At 41.2% G+C, this 18,226-nt stretch overlaps 1 protein-coding gene across 2 annotated transcripts in view; it reads right to left on the bottom strand.

Moving 5' to 3' along the window:
• The window catches only part of LOC110441457, a 45,663-nt gene that overhangs the window by 16,033 nt on the left and 11,404 nt on the right, over window positions 1-18,226 (bottom strand). The window contains exons 4-11 of one of the 2 annotated variants that reach the window (XM_021484609.1): window positions 17,255-17,296; window positions 15,586-15,693; window positions 13,934-14,047; window positions 13,381-13,437; window positions 12,934-12,978; window positions 10,991-11,038; window positions 8,117-8,170; window positions 279-424 (exon numbers count right to left, since the gene is read on the bottom strand). In XM_021484609.1, coding sequence (XP_021340284.1) covers window positions 279-424; window positions 8,117-8,170; window positions 10,991-11,038; window positions 12,934-12,978; window positions 13,381-13,437; window positions 13,934-14,047; window positions 15,586-15,693; window positions 17,255-17,296 — 614 coding nt within the window. The remainder of the gene's footprint in view (window positions 1-278; window positions 425-8,116; window positions 8,171-10,990; window positions 11,039-12,933; window positions 12,979-13,380; window positions 13,438-13,933; window positions 14,048-15,585; window positions 15,694-17,254; window positions 17,297-18,226) is intronic. The other variant, XM_021484610.1, reaches the window with a different exon arrangement.

Genomic DNA, 18,226 nt, shown 5'->3' with positions numbered 1-18,226 from the left:
TTGCTGTTTTCAAAAGCTTAAAAACCAAAATAATACCCATTTCTGTTTTTGAAAATATGTATAAATAAGACAAGCATATGTAACGGAATGAAAAAATGACAGAAATTCAATCGTCACTTAAAGATTGCTTATATAAAACGCAAGAATACGTCAGGGGGGTCTTTTCGGTCTTTTTCAATTGAAAAGTAATTTGTTTTCTTAATAATTTCCTTTCTAATTAATAGTTTGACTTGAAATTTACAACTTCACTCATTTAAGTAAACTAATACTCTACTTACCTTTAACTTCAATTTATCGATCCACTGGTTACATGCAGATCCAGGTATTGCAAAATAGAGCTGAAATATCAGGAGGAGAACTGCAATATTGCAGTAGTTGTATGGATTCCCAGTTGTCTCTTCACCGGAAGAAGCTGTTTCTGAATCTGAAAAAGTTACACCAGCATTTGATATACATACAAGAGATCCCAGAGGGATCTTAACGCCCACCATTGTACCATCTTCATTAGTTCTTTGACAGTTCAATCTTTTCTCTTCTTTCCTCTAATCTGTTTGATCGAGTCACGTTAACAGCAAATGCACCTTGAGGAAACTTTTGATCTAAACATAATACTGATGTGTATAAAAGCCAACCTTCAAAGTGAGTTTGTCATTTCACATATTTACTAGTACAGTACTTAATGTGAAAGAAATAGAATCGATCATTGCAATATGAGAAAGATCTGTTTAGTTCTTCCTTTAGCCATTTTGTTTTTATGATCAGTCTCAAAATATAACATGCACAACGAGGGATCAAGGGGAACCTACATATCAAATTTTAGAAAGATCCCTCAAGTTATTCTTGAGAAATAGTACTAACAAACCTTCAATGTCAAAAAATCGAAGATGGCTGTCGGTAGGCCATTTTGTTTAACTGGTCAGTTTCAAAAGTAAACATAAACAATAAAGGATAGTGGGGTACCTGCATATAGAATTTGAGAAAGAACCCTCCAGTACTTCCTGGGAAATAGCACTAACAAACCTTAACTGTCAAAATAAAAAAAATGTTTATTCGATCAGTCTCATAAGAAAATATGCATAACCTCATACCAAGGGGAATTTAACCTACATAAAAAATTTAAGAAAGATCTCTCCAGTATTTCCTGGGTAATAGCCATAAGAAACCTTCACTGTCAAAATCCAAGATGTCTGCCTGTCTGCCATTTTGTTTTTCTAATCATTCTCAAAATTTAGTACCTATATCTAGGGGAACCTACATATTTAAGATGTGAGAAAGATCGCTCCACTTCTTACTGAGAAATAGCGATAACAAACCTTCAATGTCAAAATCCAAGATAGCTGACTGTTGGCCATTTTGTTTTTCTAATCATTTTCAAAATTAAATATGCACAACTACAAACCTAGGGGAGCCTACATAACAAATTTCGGGAGAGCCCTCTAGTACTATCTGAGAAATAGCCATAACAAACCTTCACTATCAAAATCCAAGATGGCTGCCTGTCGGCCATGTTGTGTATTTGATCAGTCTCAAAAATTGCCCTGCACAACAAGGGACTAAGGGTAGCGTACATATAAAATTTGAGAAAGATCCTACCCGTACTTAAAAAGCGATAACAAACTTTCACCATCAAAATCCAAGATGGCTGCCTGTCGACCATGTTGTTTATCAGATCCGTCTCAAAAGTTGCCCTGCACAGCGTAGGACCAAGGGGAACCTACATATAAAATTTGAGAAAGATCCCTCTGATACTTCCGGAGATATAGCGATAACAAACTTTCACTATCAAAATCCAATATGGCTGCCTGTTGGCCATGTTGTTTATCCGATCAGTCTCAAAAGTTGCCCTGTACAGCTAAGGATCAAGGGAACCTACATATAATATTTGAAAAAGATCCCTCTGATAGTTCCGGAGATATAGCGATAACAAACTTTCACTATCAAAATCCAAGATGGCTTCCTGTCGGCAATGTTGTTTATCCGATCAGTCTCAAAAGTCGCCCTGTACAGCTAAGGATCAAGGGAACCTACAAATAATATTTGAGAAAGTTCCCTCTGGTACATCTTGAGAAATACCGATAACAAGAATTGTTTAAGGACGGACGGATCGCACACCACGGACGCAGGGTGATTTGAATAGCCCACCATCAGATGATGGTGGGCTAAAAATATACTGGGCTTGAAATTCTCTTTATAAAGTTTAGATGTTTTCCATATACAACAAGGGGCCAAATGGGCCTGCATCGCTCACCTGGTATTTNTAACTTTAGTATGCATATACAATACCTACACCCATCTTTGTAGCCCAAAAACAAAAGATTCAAATATCCCTACCTCCCTACCGTGACGTAACCTCTATCTCGATGACAGAGCCACGGAGTGATCTCCCTTCCTCAAACCCCCTTTTATGGAGCCTAAAGGCAGCCAGGATGAGGAGGCAAGGGGAGGAATACAGGGTGGGACTCCATAAAGTTATGGTAAGTATTACATCATGAAAATTGGTTTTACTTCAAAAACCTCAATTTCATTTCAGTAATAATTACCATAACTTTAGTATGCGAATTCGTCTTACCGTAGTGGAGGCTTCGAATCCAGGCAGACCAGGCTGACGGAACAAACTCGAGACATGCTCAAGGTAGGGAAAAGGTTCAAGGAACCCCCCTAATAAAGCCCCGAAAATAATTAAAAAATGGAAGACCTCCCCGTGAAACGAGCAGGTGTACCACCGTGGTGCCTGATAGCATACTATTTAAAATCACTGAATTACTGTGGAGGAACAGCCACAGACTGCAACCACCACCGGTGCAAGGGAATACAATCCGACAGAATGAGAAGCCAAGGACTGGAGATAAAAATCTGTGAAGGTAGTCTGTCCGCGCCAGAAAGCTGCGGACATGACCTCCTGAAAGGGGGACCCATTGAGGAGGGCCCATGACGCAGCAAGGGCCCTGATCTCATGAGCTCTCACCTTATACAACGCCCGAACCTGATCATCCGAGTGGTCGTAACCGTACTTGATGACCTGACAGATCCATCTAGACACTGACTGAGAGGAGATATCCTGTTGACCCTGCTTAATGGGCAAAAACAGATGAGATCGAGGACCTCGTCCCCCCCGGTTTTATCGAGGTAAAACCTAAGCACCCGACAGGGACAGAGCAACTTATCCCGTTCCTCAGACCCAACGAAGGCAGTCAAAGACGGAATCTTAATCGAATCGGGCGAGAAGCCAGGAACCTGATTCTTAGCCATAAAGGCAGGATCAGTGAGAAGGGTAACGGCAGAGTAATTCCTGGACCATCGGAGGCAAGAGGGGTGAGAAGACAAGGCATGAATCTCACTCCTCCTTCGACCTGAGGCCAGGGCAACAAGGAATACCACCTTGTAAGTAACAAACTTCAAGGAGGCAGACGCTAAAGGCTCATAAGGTGCCCGCATCAGCGATTCGAGCACCAGTGGCAAATTCCACTGCGGAGCCAACTGCCGGACCCTAGGCCTGTCCAACCCAAACCCCCTAATCAAGGCAGAAAGAGAGGAGGACGAGCCTACCTCCGACCTACCATGAACAGAGAGAACACTAGCAATGGCCGTGCGATAACCAGCGATAGTGCCAGGGGCAAGATTGCGGTCCCTAAACAGCCAAAGAAGGAAGTCCGCAATCACCTGGACAGTAGCCTTGATCGGATCAACCTTCCTGCCGACACACCAATCACAGTAAATCTTCCATCGTGACTGGTAGACGGCAGATGAGGAAGCCCTAATTGATCGAGCGATGCGATCTGACACGTCCCTAGAAAAGCCCGCCTGAGCGAGGCCTCCTGAGATAGCTTCCACGCGTGAAGGTGGAGGATCTCCGGACGAGAGTGCATCGTCCTGGAACGAGGCTGGCGAAGGAGGTTCGCTCTGAGAGGAAGAGCCAGGGGCTCTTCCACCAGAAGCGACAAAAGCTCCGGAAACCAAGGCTGCCTCGGCCACAGGGGCGCTATCAGGAGGAGGGAACACTGATGCTCCCGAAACTTCTGCAGCACCCTGCCCACCATGTTGAAGGGTGGGAATGCATATGCATGCATTCCCTCCCAATCCAGAGACAGAGCGTCCACGGCCCAAGCCCTTGGATCTGGTACCGGAGAGACAAACGTTGGCAACTGATTGTTCAGTGAAGTGGCGAACAGGTCTATGTGAGGCCTGTCCCACACCTGACAAATTCCCACGAAAATCGAGGGATTCAGTTGCCACTCTGTCAAAACCGGCTGGCGGCGCCTGGAAAGAGTATCCGCCAGAACATTCAACCTGCCTGGCAGATGCTTGACACAAATTGTCAACTGCATTTCCTGACATAGAAGCAGAATGCGGATAGCGAGGGCACACAGGGTGTGAGACCTGGTTCCCCCCTGTCTCTCCAGATACGCGACAACCGTAGTGTTGTCCGTAGCCACACAAACCACCTTGGAATGCAGGATCTCCCGAAAAGACTGCAGAGCCAACAGAACAGCCCTCATCTCGAGCACATTGCTGTGCTCCGAGAGCTGTTCCCCAGACCACTCCCCCGACTGGCAACGCCCGTCGAGATAAGCTCCCCACCCTGTCATGGATGCATCCGTGTACAGGGTCATAGTGGGAACTGGCTTGGACAAAGGAACCCCTCGGAGAACATTGTCCTGATGAGTCCACCAGCGTGCGTACTCCTTGACCGACTGGTTCAGAGGAAGCAAGGCTTCCCAATCCCTTGAAGAAGGGACCCAGTTGGCAAGGAGAAACATCTGGAGAGGCCTGATGTGAAGTCTCCATAAGGGGACCACATCGGCCAGGGCATTGTGATATCCCAGAAAACTTGGACTTGAGACCGGACGATGAAGGTCAGAGCAAAAGCCCTGGCCTTCTCGAACTTCTCCATCGGTGGAAGGGCGATGCCCTGAACCGTATTGAAACGGTTCCCCAGAAAAACAAAATCCTGAGATGGGGAAACCTCCGACTTTTCTCTGGAAGGAATGAAGCCGACCTTGAGTAAGAGTTTCAGAACCAACCAGGTGACCTGCACCAGAGACTCTATCACTAGGTGGAGCATGAGGGAGTCGTCGAAATAGATGTGAACATCTATTCCTTGAGAGTGCAGGAATCCCACGACCACCTGCAGCAGCTTGGTGAAAACCAAAGGTGCAGTCGTGAGCCCGAACGGCATGGCCCGGAACTGGAAGACCTTTCCGTTGCAAGTAAAACGGAGGTACTTCCGTGCCGACTTCTTGATGGGGATGTGGAAGTAGACGTGACTTCAGATCTACTGAAGTCGCCCACATTCCCTCTCTCACGGAGGCGATTATACCCCGAGGAGTCTCCATCTTGAAGTGAGGAGAATCTACGTGCTTGTTGAAGGCACTTAGATCTATGATGGGACGCCACGCCCCGGACTTCTTCCGAACCAGAAACATTCTGGAGTAGAACCCGGGAGTGCATCCCGACATAGGAACCTCCTCAACCGCGCCCTTGGTAAGCATGGTCCTTACTTCCTCCTGGAGCGCCAGAGCCTTTTCCGGATCCCCCGGTGGAGGAAAAAAGATTGGCTCCGACGCTAAGGGCGGATCCCGCACTAGCGGAATGCCTAACCCCTCCTTGATCACAGACAAGGTCCATGCGTCTTCCGTAATTTCCTTCCACTCTGGAAGGAAAGCAGAAAGACGACCCCCCACAGGAAGATCTGGTCGAGGCAGATCGAGACCTTGCCAGGCAAGAGAATCGTCTGCTGACCCGAAGCCTAATCCTGCGGGAGAAGGACCTAAGCTTGAGCCGAGAGGACTGCATTCCTCCCGGCCAAACTCGTCGTCTGACACGACCAAGGAGGGAAGAAAAGAGTCAGGAACCCTTCTTCTTACCCCCAGGAGGGTTCTTACCCTTCTTACCCTTCCATTTGTTGCCCTTGAAGGGAGGCTTATACTTGGGCTGCGCAGAGGACTGCGAAGCCGAAGGTTTAGCCTTCTTCTTAGGAGGCGCTGACCCCTGCGAGGTACTGGCCTTCTCAGCCTGAATCCTCTTCACCAGAAGTGCAGAGGCGACCGAGTCCTCCTTCAAATCCTTCTGAACAGAAGGAAGGGCCCCTCCAAAAAGAGTGGACCCTGAGAAGGGGGCAGTCAACAGTCTGGAACGGTAAGGCTCATCGACCGGGCGATTTTTCAAAACTGAAAACCGCCTAGCCAACAAGACATTGACGAGGGATGACACCTGTAAAGCTGCCAGCGCTCTCAATGCCCCGTTCAGGGCAGAGGTCACTCTGTCCTGGATGTCGGCCTGCTCTGTCTCGGTAATCCGACCCTCAGGCAAGTCGGATACCCTATATAGACAAACCGTCAGGTAGTCTATATACGACAGAATCTGGATGGAGAGACGCAGCAGTCTCTCCATCTTGTGGTGTTCTTTGGGACCGAACACCACCTGGTCCACCGATTTACCGGGCCAGGCTGCAAGTTCCCTCGATTCCAGCTTAGCTGGTTGAGGGGCAAGCAGGCCATCATGTGTGGCATAGTCAGTAGCGTGCACTTCTGACAAATCACCAACACTGAGCTGCAACCCAGCATACCTATGACTACGGGTTGAAGAAGAATTCTTCTCTAAAACCCGAGACTGGGCGGTGGCCAGAGCTGAAGACACAATGGTGCCTTCTGGCAGAGAGCGGTCCGACCGAGCAGACACCCGAGGAGCCACCAAAGAACCCAAAAGGGTGGTGGACTCGGGGACAGATGACGCCGAAGGTGGTGGGCAAACCTCCTCCCCAAGAATCCGGAAAAACGTCGGCCCTAAGGGTCTCCCTCATCCTGGAAGTCCTCCTCTGAGGGCAAGTCCTCCTGAGGACTGTCGTCAGATGATTCGGAAAGACCAGCGTCTATATCCGAGCAACCAGGTGAAAGATGAACAACATCATTGTCCTCTGCCATACCCGCGCCCTCAACGGCCATAGTCTCCACACCATCCAGACCAAAAGCCTGGGGCGGATGAAATGGGCCAGCCAGAGGGGCCAACCCGAGAGAAGGCTCCCCGTACCGGCGTTTATGTGCAGTGCGTCTAACGGCCGTGGCTGTAGGTTTAGGCTTAGTAGCCAAAACCCTACCCTTGGACCCAGAGACCAACGAGCCTGCCCGAGAGGCAGAAGTCCTAAAGGTCCGACACACCTTCTTAGGACCGGCTGATAAGGCCCCCGAAGTAGCAGAATGTTTGGGGGGGTCAACAGAACTGCTAACACATCTCCGCGAGGGAGAGACCAAACCCCAAGGATTCCACGACGGAAATGCCATAGGGTTAAACCCATATCCCAGAGGATAAGGGAAAGCCCCCAGGTTCCCAGAAGAATGAAACTCGGGACCGGACCTAATAGGACTGGGTCCGGGTAACTGACCGGGAGGGTACGCCTGACCAGCATTGATGCCGGGATTAGTGAGCTGCGCGTCACTAATCCCGGTAGACACAGACAATCCCGAAAGAAAGTCTGTTGTCACACCAGGACCTGAACCCGAAAGAACAGGCCCGGCACCAAGACTGTCCCCAAAGACAGCACCATGTTGTTTATCTGATCAGTCTTAAAAATTGCCCTGCACAAAAAATAACCAAGGGGAACCTAGATATAAAATTTGAGAAAGTTCCCTCCGGTACTTCTTGAGAAATAGCGATAACAAACTTTCACTATCAAAATCCAAGATGGCTGCCTGTCGGCCATGTTGTTTATTTGATCAGTCTCAAAAGTTGCCCTGCACAGCTAAGGACCAAGGGGAACCTACATATAAAATTTGAGAAAGATCCCTCAAGTACTTCTTGAGAAATAGCGATAACAAGAATTGTTTAAGGTCGGACGACGGACCACGGACGCAGGGTGATTTGAATAGCCCACCATCAGATGATGGTGGGCTAAAAACATGCATTGACGACAGATGAAACTATAGCTAGTTGAATCTAGATTTAAGCCTTTGTTTACTTCTTTTTTGTTATTGTTAATATACACTTATTGGTCATCTATATATACATCCTTTTATAAACCAACACATTTTCACCTCGGAATTTGCTGACCCTACCACTTGTATTCAAATCACAAATAACTTGTTTATATTACTGACCACTAATAAGCAATAACTATACCAACCTTCATCTGAACTACTCGAAGAATCTGATCCCACAGGTACATCAGGGAAACGCTCTGTAAAAAGACATTTTTGTTTCACAAGTAATTTAAAAAATGTCGTCAATATCTAGTACTTATATCTCTGTAACCATATGAATGATTAAAATATTTTTGCGACTGTAAGGAACAAAAATATATATTAAGCATATATTGGTCGCCTATTTCTTAATATTATCTAACCAAGACTAGGAGATGATTGGATTGAAATAATGTTTGGTAAACACAAAGACATAGATTTTTTGCAACAAAGAGCCAGAACTCCATAAAGAAATTCCGAAAAAAAATACCTGGATGCACAACATCAGGAGACAGTTATCAGATCTGAAAATTTTCTTTGAAATCGGTCCTTAACCTTAGAGGAAGTCATCCGGACAAAACGTTTCATGATTTTTACAACAAAGGACCATAATTTGGTAGAAAAGGGTCAGAATGAAAAAAATAATACCTGGATGCACAACATGAGGGGGTAGTTATCATATCTGAAAACTTTCGTTGAAAATGACCCCGTAGTTTTGGAGGAATTGTCTGGACAAGGAATTTTCAACAAAGGGCAATAACTCCATTAAAAAGGGGTCAGAATGACAAAATAATATCTGGATGCACAACTGTAGTTATCATATCTGGAAACTTTCTTTGAAATTGGTCTTCAACTTAGGAAGAAGTCATGCAGACAAAATGTTTCAGGACTTTTACAACAAAGGACCATAACTTGGTAGAAAAGGGTCAGAATGAAAAAAATAATACCTGGATGCACAATTTCAGGTGCTAATTATTATATCTGGAAACTTTCGTTGAAATTGGTCCATTACTTTCAAAGGAGTTATCTGGACAAACTTTTGCTACGAACGGACAGATGGATAGACAGACAAGCTCATTCCAGCATACCCATTTGACTTCGCTGTGGCGGGTATAAAAAGGACAACAAAGATTGATTTTGATGTTTACACCTAGTCAGATTTAATAATTAACGGTAATTAGAATTAATTTTAGTACCTCACTGTCAACATGATGAGGAGGTCGGTTTAGTATTTACGATACCTTGGGAAATCATTTACATTCTCTCACATAATGTATGATCCCAACTAAGGCAGAGCTGAGCAATTCAGTGATGAAGGGCCTAGTATTACTGGGAGGGCAGCGGGATTAGCTTCTCCAAAGTTAGGTGTAAAGAGGAATCACAATTAAGACCATGAGCGGGAAATACCAGGCTATCTTTGAAGTAGAGAAGGGTGACAAGACCAAGACATAGATTGCAGAAGACTTCAACGTCCCCCGCAAAACCTTTTCTACGTGGTTGAAATCCAGCTAAAAGATTAAGAGGACAGTTACCTCAGACCCAGCCGGAAAAGACAGCGGACATCATACAATCCAGATATGAAGACTATCGTTCTATGATGGTTTATATTAGGAGTGCCAGAGACAAGAACATCCCCGTCGCCGGGCCTATGTTACAGGCCATGGCTGAAGATGACGCACCTAGGCTAGGCAACGATTTCAAAGATTCCAACGGCTGGCTTGGCAGGTTTAAAGAGAGACACAGCATCTCATTCTGATGTGTCTGCAGCGAGGCCAATTCCGTTGACACCAGCAGCGACGCTTTGACCAACTGGGATACGCAACAACAGTCTATCGTCAGCTACTACGCCAGCAGGGACATCTTCAACGCAGATGAGGCGGGTTTCTTTTACCGTATGATGCCAGACAAAATGCTTGATTTCAAGGGGTCCGACTGTAAAGGTGGAAAGAAAAGCAAGAACTGTGATGGTATGCACCAATATGGATGGTACAGAGAAGCTGCCTCTTTTAGTCATCAGCAAATCAGCAAAGCTCCGGTACTTCAAAAACATCAAAATCCTCCCAGCTGAGTACACTTCCAACAAGAAGGCATGGATGACGTCAGAGATATTCCTGAATTTGATACAGAAGCTATAGACAAGAAGTTTGCATCACAATGGTGATCATTAGCTTCCCGCCTCATCCCCACATCAACATGTTGAAGGCCGTTGACATGTTCTTCTTACCGCCGAACACGACATCCAAGACACAACCCATGGATCAGGGAATTATCAAGAACCTGAATATTTTTCTAGTTTCTGTCCGTTATTTGTGTGCAAGAATAAATTTCATATTGCATAGTACAATTTCCATGAATCTGTGCTGTTTAATAACTTTTTATAGCAGTAATACTTCTGTCTGTTATTTGTGTGTTATAATAAATTTGATACGTGTACAGTTCTAATATTACAAGTGCTCGTTTGATAACTTTTTATATCAGAAATGTTTTCACCGTTTGCCTCTTTTTGTGATTCTGTTAATTTTACTTGACGGTGTATGTATATACAGCGAACATGAACGATACACAGTAAGTAGGCATCATCTACAGTTCCGTGCACTATCTGTCCATTGTAGCTAAATGAAAATGATGTTTGTATAGCTTGTTGAAGTTTTATATCTTACCGGGTATTAAATGTTGTAAATCTTTATTAATCTTCCTTTTATATTACTTTCATTGCTCATCGCTTTCGACGACATGCTTAATAATAGCATAAGTACTGTTTCAATATACGTACGTATGTTTAAATACTATCACCAATGATTTGACAGATATATACTTGAGGATCAAGGACCAACCGCGGATTACTCGAATACTATGTATTCCTCGAACTATTGATCTGGGCCCAACGAGTTCGAGTAAGTGGGGTTTTACTGTACATATTTATCACATTAACATTTATTCATTTCATACTTCATAATTTTCTGAACTAAACCCATATTTTTAAATCACAATTAACTGGTTTATATAACTGACCCCTAATAAGCAATATCTATACCAACCTTCATCAAAACTACCAGAAGAATCTGATCTCTTAGGAGGCATCCTCTCTGTGAAAAGACATTTTTGCTGTGTAAGTGATTACAAAAATGCTGTAAATAGTTAGTACTAACACCTCTGTGACAGTGTGAATGATTAGAATATTTTGTGTAAGGAAAATAGTATATATTGGTTGCCTGTTTCTTAATATTATCTAACCACGACTAGGAGTTGATTGGATTGAAATAACGTTTGGTAAACACAAAGACATTGTTTTTACAACACTGAGTCTTGTTGGGCCAAGTATACTCTTTGGTGTACGGTAGATCTCTTTTTTTAGACAGAAGAAAAGGGTTTCTTAAGTTCTCTGACCCTTTTTATAAACTCTATTTACCTTATTGGGATACGTTCCTCTGCTCTAGATCTAAAGGAGAACCACACCCTCCATTTACAGAAAATTAAGTTCTCTTCCTTCAAGAATGGCTCTAGACCAAATTTGGATAAAATCCCTCCATTACTACAGAAGGATTTTAAACATTTACATTTATTTCCCCTATTGGCCCTTGCCCCTCTGCCCCTAAAGGAAACACACACCGTATTTATACAAAATTTACCTCTCTTTGCCCAAGGGCATTCTATACGCAATTAGGTTAGAATCACTCCATTTCTATCCAAGGAGAAACATTTAACTCATATAATAGACATTTACGATATACCTGTACCTGAAGTATATACCTTAACTGTACCTTAAATACCTATATAGAGCATGCTATACCCTTCTATTTTGTCTTCTTCACAAAAAAAAAGATCCGAGCGATACCTTAGCTATAGGCACTTCTAAAAACATAAATGTACATAAATGTGCATCATTTTTCGATTTATGTATATCTTAATTACTTTCAATTATCTAACAACTATTAAAGCTAAATCTGACATCTGTATATTAATGCAACATAATGCTGTAATTCTTTTTCATACATAAAGTCAAAATAAGACTTATGATTTTGTATAATCTATCCGAATTGTTTTGAGTTTCAGATAAGACAAATGTTATCCTATTTTAACAAGAGGCCCAGAGGGCCTGTATCGCTCACATGAATAGGTTTAAAATAATTGGTATGAAGTAAAGATATAGCACTCCATGTTACGTGCTGTAAGTACATATGACATTTCAGAAAGATCTATCCAGTACTTGAGATATAGTGAGAACAAACTTCAAACAGAGCCCCACTCCTATGCCCCCAGGGGGGTCATACCCACCAATTATACAAAATTGAGTCCCCTTGGCCCAAGGATGCTTCAGACTAAATAAGCATAAAATCCCTTAATCCTGATGGTCGAAGAAGGATTTTAAAGGTTTTACCATTATTTCTCCTATTGGGCCACGCCTTTCTGCCCCCTGGGAGACCACACCCACTGCTTATACTAAATTGAGTCCCCTTGGCCCGAGGACGCTCCAGACTAAATTAGGATAAAATCCCTTAATCCCTATGGTAGAAGAAGGCTTTTAAAGAATAATTTGCTGTTTCCCCTTTTGCACCCCGCCCCTCAGGCCCCTGTCTGGCCAGACACACGGTTTATACAAAATTTGTCCCCCTTTACCCAAGGATGCTTCAGACCAAATATGCAACCAATCCTTTCATTCCTACAGAAGAAGAAGGATTTTAAAGAATTTGCTATTTTTCCCATTTTATGCCCGCCCCTGAGCCCAAAGGGGGGCCAGAACCACCATTTATACAAAAATTTGTTCCCCTTCCCCCAAGGATGCTTCTGACCAAATTTGGTCAAAATCTGCTCAGTCGTTCATGACTAGTATCGATTAGTACGAAAACTTTACAGATGACGGACGCCGCGCCATGGCATAAGTTCACTGGTCTTTCGGACCAGGTGAGCTAAAAAAATTACAGAATTCACTGATGAAAGAAATTTATACGTTAGAATCCTACACCTTTACAACTACTCTTACCTATTGCGGCTAACAGCAAATCTTCTGTTTCCCTTTCGGATTGAACTAAAAAGAAATAAAATTAAGTACATTAAATAATGTACATCTAATCACCTTCTAATATAATTAAAGTAATAATATACATTATGAATATCTGGGCCCTGACAATTATTTCCCCAATTACTGAGAACACACTGCCATTCACTTAACTGCATTTTGGTAGTGTACCAAAGTGTACATTGACGACAGATGAAACTATAGCTAGTTGAATCTAGATTTAAGCCTTTGTTTACCTCTTTCCTTTTTTTGTCGATATACACTTATTGGTCATCTATATAGACATATTTTTTCTTAACCAACACATTTTCACCTCGTAATTTGCTGACCCTAACACTTGTATTCAAAAAAATGAAATCACAACTGACTGGTTTATATTACTGACTCCTCATAAACAATTACTATACCAACCTCCATTGGAACTTCCAGAAGAATATGATCTCTGAGGAACATGAGGCATCCTCCTCTCTGTGAAAAGACATTTTTGCTGCGTAAGTGATGTGCTGTAAATATTAAGTACTTACACCTCTGTGACAGTGTAAAAGATTAGAATATTTTGTGTAAGAAACATACAATATATTGGTTGCCTGTTTCTTAATATTATCTAACCACGACTAGGAGTTGATTGGATTAAAATAACGTTTGGTAAACACAAAGACATTGTGTTTACAACATTGAGGCTTATTGGACCAAGTTTACTCTTTGGTGTTGATCTCTTTTTCTAGATAGAAGAAAAAGGTTTCTTAAGTTCTCTGACCCTTTCTATAAACTCTATTTACCTTATTGGGATACATCCTTCTGCTCTAGATCTAAAGGCGAACCACACCCTCCATTTACAGAAAATTAAGTCCTCTCTTTCAAGAATGGCTCTAGACCAATTTATTTTGAATCACCTGATTGGACTTCTATAATGACATATCTTGTACACAATCTTTATACTATCTGACAGGCTGCATGCTTTTACCTTTTTTATTCCCCTCTTCATCTTGGTAAGTACTTGTAGAGCGCCCAAGTGGTGGTTTTCTACCGGTTGTGATGGAATAAACTGCCGACTGTGCATGTTCCATTTTTAATGGAGCTACAAACAAAGAAGACGAAAAAAATGAATACAATGATAGTATTTCCTCTACAATACCTGTTCAGGCAATACTAGTTAGAGAGGTTAAAGCCACGATTCTCTCAGTTCTTCATCCTTATATCAAGGTGTAACTTCTACTCATTTTCATCAATACAGATAAACACCAGTAGAATTTTAGAATCTCATTTGTGTGGCAGGTAAACAAGTGCCCATTTTGTATAATTAGCTTTTTAAGTTAAGTATAGCTCATTGCTGGGTACTTAATTCTAATTAACTTAGAGTACATCTCATGATATGAAGCAATACTAATTGACTAATGCTAAAATATTTTTCCTCCTTGTCTCAAAATATTATCAAACTGGTAACTCGGGAGTCATATATATATTCAATACTGTTAGATAATTTTCTGTTAAAGTAACTGGCATACTTCCATGCTATCACAATTAACTGGCATATATTACTGACCCCTAATAAGCAATTACTATACCACCCTTCATCAGAACTACCAGGAGAATCTGATCCCTTGGGAACAACAGTTGTCCGCTCTGTGAAAAGAATTTTTTGCTGTGTAAGTAATCAAAACATTCGATTAGAATCATTCCATATCTATCCAAGGAGAAACATTTATCCCTATTTCCCCAACTGGGCCCCTCCCCTCTGCCCCCAGGGAGGGGAGAGACACATGCACCCTCCGTTTATACAAATATCTGCCCAAGGATGCTCTACACAATATTTGTTATAAGTTTCTCCAATCGTAAACATTCTCTGTTTACAAAATTGAGTCCCCTTTGCTCATGAATTCTCTAGACAAAATTTGGTTAAAACACCAACTCATTCATACTACATGTATCTTAGTACTATTGAATATGTGTATCATGTTGGTATGAGAAGTTGGAACACGACAACAAAACCTGTCATATATGTTAAACATGTTTGGTTTTTGTATAAACAAATAAATAAAATGATCTTGCATTTTTGAATGAATGCCCTTATTTGGCAATGAAAAAGGGCATAACTCTGCCGAATAGTGTCACGATTTAAGAACTCAACCAAGTAGTTTAATAAAAATTTGGAAACAATTGTTTTAGTTATCGTGTAAACAAGGAAAAGTTAACGGCAAAAATGAAGTAAAGTGTTGCTATGGCAAGTGTGATATGCCAAAACCTGGAAAGTTGAAACTCGACAGAAAAACTTGTAATATATGTTGAACATTATTGTTTCAAACAATACCGTACAAAATATGAAAGGAATTGATTCAAAAATAAAAAAAGTTCTTGCATTTACTACACAATGACGTTTTTGGCAATGAAAGGGGCATAAATAAAATAAATAAAAAAACTCACGTAAACTTCTGAAATGCGAACCCATTTGAGCTTTATTGGTATGCAATATGTGTACCAAGGTTCATTAAGAAATGTTCATGAATGAAGGCAGGAGAGCGATGACAAGGAAAAGTTAACAGACGGACGGACAATGCAGCCCATACCATAAAACAACCCATCGGTTACCGGGCAATTATAAAAACTGCTTGCTGTTACCTTCTTTAACCCCATCTTGACGGTCAAAATTACAAGAGCCTGTCAAAAAAGCTATATCCATGTTGTCAACTGTAATGGCCAACTTTGACATTGCAGATCTAGAAGGATCTACAAACAAAGAAGAAAAAAGAAATAATGCAATGAAAATATTTTGTCTACGTCAATTCTCTCAAATCTTCATCCTTATAAGCGATAATTTCTCCTCATAAGTACAGGTAAACACTTGCAGAATTTAAAGATCAATATTATATTGCTCATTGCAGGTTGCTTAATTTTGATTTACTTAGAGTAAATTTTGCGATATGTGATGAAACGATATTTGTTGACTCCCATAAAAATGGAATATTTCTTTTTAGAATCAGGCCAAAAAAAGTGTGTTTCTGGTTTACTACCAGCCCTATTTTTTTCAAGCAGAATTAGGTGACACATATTCTTTTGTTTGGCCTCATGTAATATTTTCATAAGCCCTACTATGTAGCTGTAGTGTTAAATGGACAATATAGGGAAGTAAGTTTTTTTTATAACCTTGTCACAAAAATTTTCATGATTATATAGTTTGATAATCCTTATATACAATTCATGTCGAGGAATTTTTAAGAGACAGNCCCAGAGGGAAATAATCAGCTAGCTAATTTCTTCCGCCGGGGAAAAAACTATCTTGTGGGGGAAACTTTCAGCGGGGGGGGGAAGAAGTGGCTGTTATACCGGCCCTAATTTTTTTCAAGCAGAATTAGGTGACACATTCTTTTGTTTGGCCTCATGTTATATTTACATATAAGCCCTACTATGAAGCTGTAGTGTTAAATGGACAATTTAGTGAAGTAAGTATTTTTTATAACCTTGTCACAAAATGTTTCATGATTATATAGTTTGATAATCCTTATCAACAATTCAGGTCGAGGAATTTTTAAGAGACGGTGTTTTCTTGGCATTTTTTATCAGTAATGGAGAAATCCTTAACTGTACAGCCGTACGTTTTCAGGTTGTCATTTTACTAAATAGCCCCTTTAAATATGTTGAAAGTGAATTGAATACATAAGGGCTATAAACGGTATAAACTTGTTTCAAAATGTTTTTATGTTACACTAAATATTCTGCTTTTCTAGTCGGCTGTAAAGCTTGGGTAACCATATGTAACCCAACCTCGAAATTCCAGGGATTACGCTCACTTATGCTCTCAGCATCCCTGGAATATGTCATAGCAAAATAGAAGGCTCTGTATTGCATTTGGTAAATAAAAAACTTGAAACCTGGGACCAATAAAATAGCTAGACGCATGCTTTAAATTGGCTATGATTTGTCTCAAAATATTATCACAATGGTTACTCAGAATCATAAACATATACATCATTGCTAAATAATTTTCTATGAAAGTAACTAGCAAACTATTTTAAGTTGTTACCTTTTACTTTTATGATTTACCACTCATGTAGTCGATTATTAGGCCTTTTAAATCATGTATAACCGTGAACAAATTGTACAGACTTTAAGTCAAGTTCACTAGATAAGAATTGATTGCATTGAGTCTGAAAACACAGCAGGATTTTACCTTAACTCATTCACCCCGGAAATCTCATAATGAACTATTCCAACCTTTGAAATGGAAGAGTTCAAATGTTTTGTTTTTAGGGGTGAATGAGTTAACTTTGTGGTAAATATACATGTATACCTGTTTCAGTTGCTTCTTCTATCTGCACTCCGTCATTCTGACCTGTAATAGAAAAGTTTAGATAGTAGTATATTGACATGATACACATCATGTTAGGAACAAAGCCTATCATAAATTGAATGAAAGTATAATAATATAAACTGTTGTTTTAAAAAACAAAAATTCAAACATGATTATTTGTATTTCGCTTAGGTTGTGATTACAATGAATATATATATACAGTGTTTGGTTTGTTTGTGTTTTATGTCCTATTAACAGCGATGGTCATTTAAGGACATGCCAGTTTTCGGTGGTGGAGGAAAGCTGGAGTCCAGGAGAAAAATCACCGACATACCGCCAGTACCTGGGCCCGTATTCACGAGGCCGTTCTCATGCTCAAGCATGGATTTTGTGCTCAAGTCTAATTTCTTGTTCTGGTTATAACTCAATAAATAAATCTTATTTTGTCAATGATTTGGAAACATTTTGAAGAGACTTAAAGCCAAATACTGTTTTCAATGTTTACATTTGACTTTTTGATAGCTATAGTTTGACATGATCTAAGCGAGTTACCAGAAAGTTGGTTTGAGCACAGATTCCATGCTTGAGCATGAGAACAGTTTCATGAATACGGGCCCTGGTGACTGCCCCATGTAGGCCTTGAACCAGAGACCTAGTGATGTAGGGCTAGTGGTAGCAGAATGTCAGACAAATCAAGCCCCGAAAGTAATTAAACAAGAGGCACAATGGGCCTGCATCGCTCACCTGGTATAAAACTCACACTTGTAACCTTAAAAGTGATCTAAAATACAGCTTCAAAAGACCCTGTTAATTTTTTTTAAAACATTTCACCCCTGTGATTGAAAGTCGAACAAAGTCATTATGTTGAACACATTGTATAGCCTTTCATCTCAGGATGAAACTTGCAAAGTATCAACATCCTGGGACCCATGGTTATTCATAAGAGGTTGTTTAAAGGTTTTAAACAAATTT

This window comes from Mizuhopecten yessoensis, unplaced genomic scaffold (genome assembly GCF_002113885.1).
Source record: "Mizuhopecten yessoensis strain PY_sf001 unplaced genomic scaffold, ASM211388v2 scaffold715971, whole genome shotgun sequence".
NCBI classification, from domain to species: Eukaryota; Metazoa; Mollusca; class Bivalvia; order Pectinida; family Pectinidae; genus Mizuhopecten; species Mizuhopecten yessoensis.
This window is presented reverse-complemented; position numbering and strand designations above follow the sequence as displayed.